General features: G+C 40.3%; 1 protein-coding gene across 1 annotated transcript; it reads left to right on the plus strand.

The window, feature by feature from the left end:
* The first annotated feature begins 6,216 nt into the window (after positions 1–6,216).
* Positions 6,217–7,317, plus strand: LOC118559371. The gene is made up of 3 exons (XM_036130058.1): positions 6,217–6,786; positions 6,917–7,259; positions 7,295–7,317. The coding sequence occupies exons 1-3, from the start codon at positions 6,217–6,219 to the stop codon at positions 7,315–7,317; spliced, it is 936 nt and encodes a 311-aa protein (XP_035985951.1).
* Positions 7,318–13,504: the final 6,187 nt, after the last annotated feature.

The raw sequence follows: 13,504 nt of genomic DNA on the forward strand, positions 1-13,504 counted from the left end.
TAAAAAATAAAGTGCATGTAAAATAAAATTAGGCATAGCTTATCTCTTGAAAGTCTAATATAAATAAAAATGCATTTCAATAACATCTGTGCATATGTGTGCAGATTTAAACACAAATCATAGGGTTGTATTCAACTGAATTACACTGAATAAGTTTAGTGCTTGTAAACATTCTTAGCTTTTCAATATGTAGTGATTAACCTCTAATTTTTAAACATATCTTAAACTGAACTATAGTACTGTAGCCAGAAATAAAGAATTGTACTGTAACAGTACAGTTCTTCATTTCTGGTTACAGACTAAGTAGGCACGTGGAGATTCTTGTTTAGAAAAAGCAGCTGATCCACATGCTCAGGCTTCAATGCACTTCTCTGGGCTGTGACTATGTCACCTACTGTGGAAAAGATCCTTTCAGCAGGTACACTACTGCCTGGGATGCAAAGGTACCTTTTAGCTTGGCATGACAACAAAGGGTATTCCCCCTCGTGCTCTCTCCACCAGTTGAGTGGATTTGTTGAGAGTGGCAGTGGTTGTACCCCTTTGTAATGTACCACCTCATCCAATGCCTTGGTATCTGTGGTTCTGGACACTGCTACTGGAGTTGTATATGCGCTTCCAAAAAGATCAGCCAGAGCACAATAATAATAATAATAATTGAACTTTATTGATCTCACAATGGAGAAATTCACTTCTGCATCTTAACCCATCCCCTTGGGGAGCAGTGGGCTGCCACTGTGCGGCGCCTGGGGAGCAATCGAGTCCCTTGCTTTCTTTGGTGATGGTCCAGAAGGGTCATCAACCGGTGATACTGGACACAACCATGTTAGCGGCTAACGCTTAGCGTGTTGCTAACAGGAAGTAGCTCTAGGAAGGTCTCACCAACTTCTGCTTTACAGAGTTTGTACTTCCTTTAGTAGTTTGTAATACCTTTAACATTTTTATTCACATATTTCATTTTTTCATGCTACATTGAAGTATTTAATCATGTTTTAATAACACCAATTTTCCATGCTGCTTGGATGCAGACCTTCTCCTGTCGGCTGGTTTTGACGAAGACAAATCCTTTTCACACTCAGAAGATTTGATTTAAAATCCCCAAGCGATAAAAGCCTACGACCAAGGAACTCGGAAGCTTTGCCTTTGACGGTTACGCGCACCACCAGGCGGGCGCCTTCTTCAACTTCTTCAGAAGTTGAACGTTTCTAGTTAGGCGCCCGCCTATGCATTGAAAATGCATGGCGGAGGCCTTATGCTATGCACCTAATAAGGGTTTCTTTATTATTATTAGGCGCCCGCCTATGCATTGAAAATGCATGGCGGAGGCCTTATGTTATGCACCCAATAAGGATTTCTTTATTATTAGGCGCCCGCCTATGCATTGAAAATGCATGGCGGAGGCCTTATGCTATGCACCTAATAAGGGTTTCTTTATTATTATTATTATTATAGTACCGTTAATACAGCCCGAACCGTAGGGTCTACCCCCACATACTATATATCGAAACGTTGGTCTCGACGCCGCGATCAGGGCTTTTTGTACTTGACGCCGTTTCGACTTACATTTGGAACAAAATTCGCAAAAAACACTTCTTAACACAATTGACCTCTCAATAAAGCTCGGCTGAGCACGACACTGGTGTTTTGGTCGAGTGGGTTAGGTGTCGGGCTGCAAAGCAGAAGATCGAAAGTTCGAATCCAAGCTGTGCCAATTTTAGAGAATTACATTTTCACCCAATATTTCATTTCCCTTTGGCTTTAAAAAACGATTTTCCAATTTAAATCAATACAGTTCACCTCATGACTTTTTTATTCACATATTTTATTTTTTCATGCTACATTGAAGTATTTAATCATGTTTTAATAACACCAATTTTCCATGCTGCTTCGATGCAGACCTTCTCCTGTTGGCTGTTGGCTCATTAGCAGCCTCATTTGTTGTGGTCTGTTGTCATTCACACAGAACAATAAACCGTGCCAGCCGACATGAGTTTTACAAACGGCAAAGCTTTGTCTTAAGCAGTAACGTGCCTCTACTCCGCGCTGCGTTCTCAGACCAGTGTGATGCGTTCCCGAGCGTCAGAAAGCTGCATTTAGGAGCATGGGACATTTCTAATTTACAATAATATATACTTTTTTTACAAGTAACAATTAAATAACTTGAACAACTGGTATAAATGAATGATGATAAAGGAATTTATTTAACATGTTTTGGGACAGTTTGTATTCAGACGTTTTAAGAAAACATTAAAGTATTTTATGTATTGTTTATTAATTTATTTTATATTATACTTAATCTCCTCCTTTTCCTGTATAATCCTGCCTCAAGCATTTCGCTGGCTCTCCTTATTATTGTAAACTTTGTAATGTAACGAGAGTTCAGGGACATCCTACAATCAGGCTTAGGCTACTGGAGGACATCAGGGCCAGTTTTTCTCACTCTACTGATTTCTACTGTTCTCCAGTTTTGCATTGCATTGCATTGAAATGAAAGTCACATTTCCTGCCACAGTTGTTTGCTGCTTCTCCACCGAAGCCAGGCCTGCAAGCTCTCCACCATCAGCCATCACTTATCAGTTACCCTCCTTCACTGCCTTGAATTTTAGTCATACTCAAAAACTGCTAGTTGAAAGAATAATTAATTTCATTATTATTTTCTGTTTAAATATCAAGTCATATTCACTGAATTAGAACATCTTTTTAGAATGTTTTTTAGTCTGAAAATGACAAGTACCTTTTGAAATTAACCTTAATGCAGGTACCAAACTTGTCCTTAAACCACAATAATTGTATTTATTTTACTACTATAATGTACTATTTTAATCTTAAATCTTATTTTTATTAGTTGGGATGGCTGCCAGCACAACACTGCATTATGTCCTCGTGACAGAAATCATCGCTAGAAAATAAGTCATCTACAGGGGTTGGACAATGAAACTGAAATACCTGGTTTTAGACCACAATAATTTATTAGTATGGTATAGAGCAGAGGTGTCAAACGCGGCAGTCAAATGCATTATCATCATTCAACAATTATTACTGAAAAAGACGTACTTTGTTCCTGCAGTTCCTATACTGTCCACAAGTGGCGCTGTGTATTATTCAGAGCAGACAACAAGCAGTACTCTTTGAGTTCCGGGTCAGAGGTGAACTCCTCCATCTTGTTGCTGCTAATGCTAGCAGTGCTAGTGCTGCCGTTTTTCCTAAATTACTGAAGGATATTGTTGAATCAAGTCCAATTAACCCAGACGAAGGGTTCCATTGGGTGGTTTCCTTGCAACTACGTGACGGTGAGTCGTTTATTTAATGTCGGTTTTATATTATGGTAGAAATGCGGTGGCTAGGCTACACGCCACTGAGCTATATGCTACAGGTATTGGCATCTTAAAAATGGTCTTATAAGCTTAAAAGATCATTCTACTATTGTTGATTTTGTGGCCGAATACAATATATGTTCTCAAAGCGTTAAATAAGCCCTTTGATTTTTCAACATTTTGTCTTTTAAGGATAATTTTAAGTTACTTTTCATTAAATTTGTCAATGGCCTATGGAAGTCTGGAGGGATGGGAGTTCAAGTCTAACAGCACTTCGTAATGTTGTGTAAAAGGGAAATCTTTTTTTTATTATAAAAATCAACAACAAGTCCACGCAGTGACGCACCCATCTAGCACAAGTATGGGGGTCAAGGGAATGCCATGACATGGCAGCCCAAACCATCACTGCTTCGCTCTGGGCATGCAACAGTCTGAGTGGTACACTTCTTTGGGGCTTCTCCACACCGTAACTCTCCCGGATGTGGGGAAAACAGTAAAGGTGGACTCATCAGAGAACTATACATGTTTCACATTGTCCACAGCCCAAGATTTGCACCATTTAAACCGACGTTTGACATTGGCACGAGTAACCAAAGGTTTGGCTATAGCAGCCCGGCTGTGTATATTGACCCTGTGGAGCTCTCGACTGACAGTTTTGGTGGAAACAGGTGAGTTGAGGTGCACATTTAATTCTGCTGTGACTTGGGGAGCCGTGGTTTTATGTTTTTTGAATACAATCCGGGTTAGCACCCGAACATCTCATTCAGACAGCTTCCTCTTGTGTCCACAGTTAATCCTGTTGGATGTGGTTCGTCCTTCTTGGTGGTGTGCTGACATTACCCTGGACCCCGTGGCTCTTGATACATCACAAACACTTGCTGTCTTGGTCACAGATGCAAGGCAAGGGAAATTTGAAGCTGAAGCTGTGTGCTAACTTTTGATCTCTCCTCTATTGGTCCAAATATTATTACTTCAGTTTTGTTTTTATTCAATTGAAGAAAGTTTTGACACATCCAGCAAGATGTGCACCAACAATTTGTCCTTCTTTGGACTCACCCATGTCACCCATAATGTTGTGTGCATTGCAATATTTTGAGCAAAACTGTGCTCTTACCCTGCTAATTGGACCTTCACACTCTGCTCTTATTGGTTCAATGTGCAATTAATGATGAGAGCCTACGACCAAGGAACTAAGAAAGCTTTGCCTTTGACAGTTACACGCACCACCAGGCGGGCGCCTTCTTCAACTTCTTCAGAAGTTGAACGATTCTAGTTTATAAATGTTAATGGTATCTAAATAATGTGCTTGTGCTGCAGAATGTTCCATTAATTCAGATGTTTGAGATAAACTTTAATACAGGCAGTTTATTATATTAGTATACTACTCTTTTAAGTTCATCCCATCTGTGTGTGTGTCTCCTCCGCCCACACACCATTCTTCTCAGTTGCTTCAGATGCCTCCAATCATGGAACCACCAAGCTCTTAGATAAGATAAGATAAGATAAGGAAAACGTGTCATCCACAACCAACACCCCCCAACCCCCCGCTCCGCGAGTCGGTCCGCCTCGCATAAGCAAATTCCTGCGGGAAACACTGATATATATATATAAACATATCTATATACTTAAATATATACATATATCTATGCGCCTACTTACATACGCACCTACGCGTATGTACGTGCATATACATTGTATACATTTGTACATACATTTGTACATACATACATACATACATACATGTGGGCTGACTTATGTTCAGGTGGTGATAGCAGCAGAAGTCACTACATCAGGATTATTGCACGGGTTGTAGGACAGTGTATTAAATAGATTATTGCACCTTGGTTATTGCACATTAATTATTACAGTTATGGTCACAGTTGCAGTTACAGTGCAGCATTGTAAAATCTGATAGCAGCAGGAATAAATGACCTGCGGTAGCGCTCCTTTTTACAGACAGGATGTCTAAGTCTTGCACTAAAGGGGCTGCTCAGCTCCTCTACAGTCTGGTGCAGGGGGTGGAAGGTGTTGTCCATGATGGATGTGAACTTGGACAACACCCTCCTCTCAGCTACTTCCTCCACAGAGTCCAGAGTGCAGCCTAGGACAGAAGTGGCCTTCCTCACCAGCTTATTCAGCCTCTTTCTGTCCCGCTCTGCACTGCCAGGAGCCCAGCAGACGACAGCGTAGAGGAGGGCTGAGGCCACCACAGAGTCATAGAAGGTTTTTAGCAGAAGCCGGCTCACTCCAAAGGACCTCAGCCTCCTCAGGAGGTGGAGGTGGCTCTGGCCCTTCTTATACAGCACGTCAGTTTTATGAGTCCAGTCCAGTTTATTGTTGACGTGAACACCCAGGTATCTGAAACTCTCCACAGTTTCTATGTCCTCCCCCTGGATGTTCACGGGTGAGTGAGGTGGGGGTCTTCTCCTGAAGTCGATCACCATCTCCTTGGTCTTGCTGGTGTTCAAACACAAATAGTTCTTCTCACACCAGTCCACAAAGTTAATGATGACCGACCGGTACTCCAGCTCGTTCCCCTCAGACACACAGCCCACAATGGCCGAGTCGTCAGAGAACTTCTGAAGGTGGCAGCTGTCCGTGTTGTAGGTGAAGTCTGAGGTGTAAAGGGTGAAGAGAAACGGAGATAGAACGGTGCCCTGGGGGCCCCCGGTGCTGCAAAGTGCCACCTCTGACTGACAGCCGTGCAGCCGCACGTACTGAGGGCGGTCAGTGAGGTAGTCCATGGTCCAGTCAGCCAGGTGTTTGTCCACCCCAGCGTCCTCCAGCTTCCCCCTCAGTAGCACCGGTCTGATGGTGTTGAAAGCGCTGGAGAAGTCAAAGAACATGACTCTCACAGCGCTCCCGGTGGTCTCCAGGTGGGTGAGCGCTGTCAGTGCGTTACTGGATGCCAGACTTGGGAGTACAGAGGAAGCTCTTTGATTTCTATGATGACAGTGATGAAACATCTGCCGCGATCTACAACCAGATAGTTACCAAGCTGGAGGAAAACGGACTGGGACTAGACATGATATCTGCGTATTCCGCTGACAATGCTAGTGTGAATTACGGGAGATACAACTCTGTCTTCCAGAAACTGAAAGAGAACAACAATTGCATTTTGAAGGCAAACTGTGTGGCCCACATCGTTCACAACAGTGCAAAACACGCAGGAGATCGGCTACATATCGACATCGAAAATGTCGTCAACAAGACCTTTAGCCACTTCTCCTCATCTGCCAAACGCATTGAGGAACTTAAATCAATTCACACCTTTGTGGAGACAGAGTACCAGTCCCTGCTTAGACATGTGCCCACAAGATGGCTGAGCTTGTGGCCTGCAGTGAAGAGGCTTCACGACAGCTGGGCTCCTATCAAAACCTACTTTCTCTCTTTGGGAGAAGACGAGTGCCCAAAGTCACTATGGCGGCTGTTCAAGGATGACCAGGATGGTGAGGGCAACCCCCTTGATCTACAGGTAATTAATTTTAATTGCACTCCATTTTTTTTTCATCTAAGTATTATTACATGAAATAGGGTTTAGAGAAATGATGATAATGCAAACAGTGTCAGCACACAGGATCATTGACTCTCCTTACATCTTTTAGGTTTACCTGTCCTTCCTCAGCAATGCGCTGAAGAATTTCTACGACACTGTGCTGGTGCTGGAGCGAGAAGATGGGACTGTCTGTGAGCTCTACGATATGATGTTCACCCTAAAAACCAAGCTACAGCAACGACAGAGTGATGGTTTCTTTGGGGCCCAGACGGATGTACTCCTCCAGCAGTTTCCAGACAGACAGGCAGCTGTGCTCAGAGAGGACATGTGCAACTTCTACCAGTCCTCCCTCACCTACCTGGAGCAGCGCTATGACTTCTCAGACTCCAACTACCAGAAGAAATTGGCTAGCCTGGCACTAAAGAAAAGCCCATTTAACTTCTCCCATCTCTGCAAAGCTGTAGAGGTCCTGCAGCTAAGCAAGAAGCTGGACATGGATGCGCTATATGAGTATTGTGTCGTTCTGCCGCCACCAACAGGCCATCGTGCAGTCTGGAGCTCCAGTTGTGGAGAAGTGGGCCACCTTACTCAAGCACACACACACACACCAAACATGACAGCATTAGCTTCTTTCCTCTTGAGTGTACCAATCACCAATGCTTCAGTGGAGAGGGTCTTTTCACTGATGACAGGATGCTGGACGGACACAAGGAACAGATGTTCGGTAAACCTCATCAAGTCAGAAATTCAGGTGAAGAGCAACTTCACATTCAGTTGCAAGGACTTTTACACTTATGTAGTGAAAGAGAAGGTTCTCCTCAATGCTGCACGCTCCAACAAGAAATACAACTTCAAGAAGAAACCTGAAGGTAAGAAACCTAGATATGTAAAACCCCATTTGTCTAAGATGAAGTTTGATTGATTTTGAACATTGGTTGGCTGTCTACAGGGGTGCAAATGTGTCACTTTTCGGAAACAGTAGCCTTTTAGGTCAAAATATGTCATTGTTTTGCATAGGATTGTATCTTGGCACCTTTTTGTATTGTTGTCACCTTGTGATGGTGATGTGTTTGCACTCCTCTGTCTATACTGGAAAACCATTTGGAAGCTTATCATAAATTAATTCAGTCTCTTATCTTTCTTTCTTATTTGATTCAGATGCTGGTGAAATGGTTTGAGTCCTAAAGGTGACCCCAAAGGCCTAAATGTTCAGAACACTGAACAGTTTTTTTTCCTGCGCCTGCCTTTACCAACATCCAAGTTCACCATCCTTCCTCCCCCTTCTTGTTCTGTGAACCTCTGGAGTCGTGAGTTAAGACTTTTTTTTACAGTTCCTGTGGTGTAGAGCAACTACAATTCCTGTTAATCCTTTAATTTAAAATTATAATTTATTTGAAGTGAATAAATTGTAATAAAAATAAATCAAATTAAATAGCTAAAGTAAATCGGAATTGGAAGTGCATCTGTTCATTGAATGTTCAAAGTATTATGAATCTTTATTTAGAAAGAAATACACATTGGTTGGCCGATTCATGAGCATACATCAGCAATTACACATGTTTATGGGAATAGGGCATTATTAATATACCATGTAAGGTGGTATGTGCTAGAAATGTGTAAACCACTATCAGTGAGTCTGCCCGTGAGGTGGGGGCACCTTTGTCCCTCAGAAACATACCCCTTGTCCCCCCTTGGGCTTATTAGCAGGTGGTCACCCTATATCCAGTGGTGAAAATAAGCTGGTAAGGTCCTGTACCGCGTACACAGGAGGGGGCGGGGGGAGAGCTGCTGCATGGCTGCACGCAGGATCATAAAACAGTTCTGCTAACCAGACGCAGCTTAAAACGCCACTTAGTCTGTTTATAAGTTTCGTTTTTATTAATTCTGCATTTTTTAACTACATGCACCGTATTTCTGTGCCTCAGCACTTGCTCCTCTCCCCCCTCCTTTCCCTCGGACCAGGTGCTTTTATCACTGTTACGGCTACTCTTGCATCAAAACAGTTTCCAAAAATAAAAAATTGCCAGAGTAGTTCTTAGGAGGAGGTTTTTCGACTCACTCAAAACAAAAAGCACTCGTGGAGAATTTCCCAGTTTCAAAAGGTGTGTTTTCTTTACTTACAAAAATAACAAAAATATTCTCCGAGTTGACTTACAAAAAATTCTAATATAAACGTTAACTGGTCTGTATGTGTGTAGAAAAACTTTTTCACTCCTCACTCCTTCACCAAAACAATCAGATCCACCTCAGCAGCTGCTTCTACTTGTTAATCTTAGCAGGAGGCGGACTGACAAGGAGGAGGGTCTAAGCTAAACCAATAAATAAACAAATAAACAATAACTCTATCATTCACACAACCTTAGATCTGTAACATTAATTTAGTTCTTGCTAAATTATTAATCCAATCCTTAATAGGCTCCAACAATCACTGTTCACCATTCAAAACGTGAATCACTACGTTTAATGTCCTCACATCGGTAGCAATGTGTGCCAGTTAAAGTCAATAGGAGAGTTAGTAGCTGTGTTTCATACTCTTGTAGAACCAGTGGCGCTTCGGTGGGCTGCTGCCTTGCGCTTTAATTCAGGTGCGCACTTTTGAGGGTCATTTTAAAGAACTTGTAACATCAGGGCTTCATCTCAGATCTGTCAGTACCCCTGTTCCCTTTATAGGAGCCCTTTATAGTATTTAGTTATGCATTTCCTCCACTGTTTATCCCTCACACGCAGCGCACCTCACCGCCTAGAGCACACTGACGACAGCAATAGAGATTTGACTTGTCAGCGCGGCGACTGACTGAGAAACCTGACGCTGTGAAAGGTGATGATAATGGTTATAAACTGTAACAGTCTAGAAGTGCATTGAGCTGAAAAGAGGGAGACGTCAGCAGCTGGATCGTGCGTAAGGCCGCAGCGGGAGCCTCTGTGTGCTTTAGTGTTGCTGCTGAGGGGAAAATGTTGACCATAAACGCTTGATGAAACTCAGCCTGAATCACCAATCAGGTTATAGAACTACAATGATAAACAAACCCATAGATGAATATGTAACAGTGTAATAGTAACTACTTATTTTTATTCAGTATTATTTGCACTTTTTTACATCGTCGCTGTGCCTACACTGATTTTTGTACAAACATAAAAATGAGCACCATAGTCCTCAAAAGCCTGCTGATATTCACAGTGAAAGAATTATTTTGATATCTCTCATACTTATACACAGTTAACAGACTGTGGTCAGTTAACTGTGTGTAACCTTTTTATATATATATTTTTTTAATTCAGATTGGCCATTTGGTTATAAGACAACATTCCACAGCTGCCCTCATGCAGGACACAGAAAACAATGACATGTGTCATTGGCATCACCTATAAGATACAGCTGATCTGTTTCTTACAATTCAATTCAATTCAAATCAATTCAATTCAATTTCAATTCAATTCAATTTTATTTATATAGCGCCAAATCATGAAACATGTCATCTCAAGGCACTTTACAAAATCAAGTTCAATCATATTATACAGATTGGGTCAGATTATACAGATTGGTCAAAAATGTCCTATATAAGGAAACCAGTTGATTGCATCAAAGTCCCGACAAGCAGCATTCACTCCTGGGGAACCGTAGAGCCACAGGGAGAGTCGTCTGCATTGTACATGGCTTTGCTGCAATCCCTCATACTGAGCAAGCATGAAGCGACAGTGGGAAGAAAAACTCCCCATTAACGGGAAGGAAAACCTCCGGCAGAACCGGGCTCAGTATGAACGGTCATCTGCCTCGACCGACTGGGGTTACGGAAGACAGAGCAGAGACACAACAATGCCCATTACACATGATATGATATATGTATTTTACTTCACTTTGTTTGATTTCTCTTTTTCCTAGAATATGTTGTAGGTGTAATTTTAACAATTATTGCCTGTTTAAAGTTTGTTCTGTTTTTTTCAGTTAATAAATATGTTTATTGTCAGTATACTGATGTCTGTTTATTTGTATACATGACAATGGTAACCAGTACAAGGTTTAACATGCAAAATGTATAAACATACAAACATGTTAAAGAAAATTGAGCAAAAGGAAAACATTTACTCTTAAACAGTGCCCCAGCAACAGCAAGAACTAGATTCTTTGTGAGAATTGCCAAGAATCTATTCAATAAATTGGGGAAAGCTTCCTAATGAGAAGACTAAACACAGAGTTGGTGGATAAAGACCACCTACATACCAGATATGGACTTACAATGTGGAGTACTCTGTGTCAGGACCCTCCAAACCAGAGTCAATGTCAGAAGTGCCTTTTTGGGGCTAAAGACAAAATAACCAAAGCTGTTGACCTGTGATCGACAGTACTCCATTGCAAAAAGTTATATATTATAATGTACATGCTAAATTATGGGAAAACCACAAGGAAAGCAACTTAAAAATCCAAATAAACAACAAATGTAACAAAACAGAAAATGCAGTGCAAGCGTCTACGTAAACTAGGAGTTTATTTCACAAGTGCACAATGATAGAAAAAGGCTTCTTTTGAAAATGTTGCCAACTTTGGAACAGTGCTTGTAATGGTTTCATTCTAGGCAAGGCAAGGCAAGGCAAATTTATTTATATAGCACAATTCAGTACAGAGACAATGCAAAGTGCTTTACATGATTAAAATATTGGAAAATAAAACAGAATAAAAGCAAGTAGGGATAGTGTAGAAACAAAAAAGAACATTTGAAAACAGTAAAACATTTTAACTTGAACATTCAAAGGCAATTCTAAACAAATGTGTTTTTAATCTCGATTTAAAGGAACTCAGGGCCCCACAATTCCTAGCAATGCAAGGGAGAACCACCCATGCAGATAAAGACAGCAAACATTGAAAATGGAAACATAAGCTTGTTGTTGCTAAGTGTCTGGTTGCTACAACTTCCAGAAGGTGTAGGTTTTGTTTGTGTCACATGAACATATTTAAATATTATGTTGAGCACACCTTTTTGTCATATGTTAGCCATAAATACATTGAATCTGGTACAGAAATGTCCAGTGCTGAAATGGCTGCAGACTTTCCGGGCTGGGCTCTGTAGTCACCACAGGTGCTGTCCAGTGCCTAATCCAATGAGACTCTGAGTGCTAATGGAGGTAAGGCCCTGTCTTAAGTTTTGACCCGTGGCAAAAGGTTAAATACTAAAATATTGGAAAATCTTGGGGTATTTGTCTTACCTTCCACAGTGTCAGCAGACTGATTCAATTGGTTTTAGTGTCTTCCCTGTGTTGTTTTCTGATGTTTCTTTAATGACAACAGTTTACATAGAAGACAGACTGTCATGGTAGAGTTTTGACTTAACTTTCTGTTTAATATTATATTTCAGTTTTCATCTCTTTTAGGTTGTAGTTATGATTTGACCTTTATTTCAGTCTTAGCTCCTCCCTTCCCCTCACTTAAGCTTCCCCTTCACTCCCTTTGCAGTCAGTGACACCTGTTGGTAATTATTCAGTCAGATGCATTTCTTCTTCTTCTTCTTGATTTTATTGGCGGTTGGCAACAAACTTTAAGCAGCATTACCGCCACCTACTGGTATGGAGTGTGGTTTGAAATGGACTATCAACTTATATAAGTATTTGTATCTTCCTACTCCTACCTTTAATATATAATTTAACTAAATGAATTTCCTATTTATATATACCTACATACTCTCATCCATTTTTATATATATCTTTATAATCCACCCCCCTAGATCATGCACCCATTCACACACACACCTATTTTAATCATATTCTTTGAAATAATTTAGTTTTCTTTAAATATTTAATAATTATTTGTATATGTTTACTCCCCAAATTCTTCCTCAAAATATCTATCAAATTAATCTTTTCCTTAATACATTCAAACTCTCTTTTCATACACCTTCTTTCTCTTTCATACTTATGGCATTCTAACATAACATGTTCTATCATTTCATATCTGTCACAATAATCACATTTTCCATTATTATGCTTTTGTATTTTAAAAAGTGTATGATTAAGACCTGTATGCCCTAATCTTAATCTTGTTATCACCCTTCGTTCCTTTTTATTTCTTCTTTCATTTCTTTTCTCTCCTACTATCTTCTGTATTTTATAAAACCATCTTCCTTTTTTTTTCTTCATCCCACCTTTTTTGCCATTTTTCCATCAGTTTTTCTTTAACCATACTCTTTCCCTCATATTTACTTGTTTTAACTTTAAAACTAATATTTTTATGAATTGCCCTTTTTGCCATATTATCTGCTCTCTCATTTCCTTCTACACCTATATGCGCTAGAATCCATACAAATACAACTACCAGCCCCATATTCTGTATTCTATACAATGTATAAAATATTTCTAATAATATATCCATCCTACTATCTGATTGAAAATTTTTTGAACTTGAATCTGAACATATCACTGTTTTTAATGGTTTTATTTCTTCCACCCATTGCAAGGCTAACAATATTGCCAACATTTCTCCTGTGTATACTGATAACCCATCTGTGCTCCGTTTTCCTATTTTTACTTCGAATTCTGGCACCACAAAAGCTACTCCTATCTTCCCATTTATCTTTGACGCATCTGTATAAATTTGAATATATTTGTAATATTTGTTTATATGTATCTGTACTGAATATTTATCTACCGTGTATGATTTATCTTGTTTCTTTTCTATTATTGACATGTCTACATGTCAATAATATCAATC

The sequence above is a fragment of the Fundulus heteroclitus genome, unplaced genomic scaffold, assembly GCF_011125445.2.
Source record: "Fundulus heteroclitus isolate FHET01 unplaced genomic scaffold, MU-UCD_Fhet_4.1 scaffold_28, whole genome shotgun sequence".
In the NCBI taxonomy this organism is placed as follows: domain Eukaryota; kingdom Metazoa; phylum Chordata; class Actinopteri; order Cyprinodontiformes; family Fundulidae; genus Fundulus; species Fundulus heteroclitus.

Bases quoted from the DNA above. Each gene is read 5' to 3' on its own strand.
- LOC118559371 (XM_036130058.1), top strand. From the start codon at position 6,217: ATGCCAGACTTGGGAGTACAGAGGAAGCTCTTTGATTTCTATGATGAC. The intron at 6,787-6,916 runs GTAATTAATTTT...TACATCTTTTAG, and splicing joins GCAACCCCCTTGATCTACAG to GTTTACCTGTCCTTCCTCAG. The intron at 7,260-7,294 runs GCAAAGCTGTAG...CTAAGCAAGAAG, and splicing joins ATTTAACTTCTCCCATCTCT to CTGGACATGGATGCGCTATA.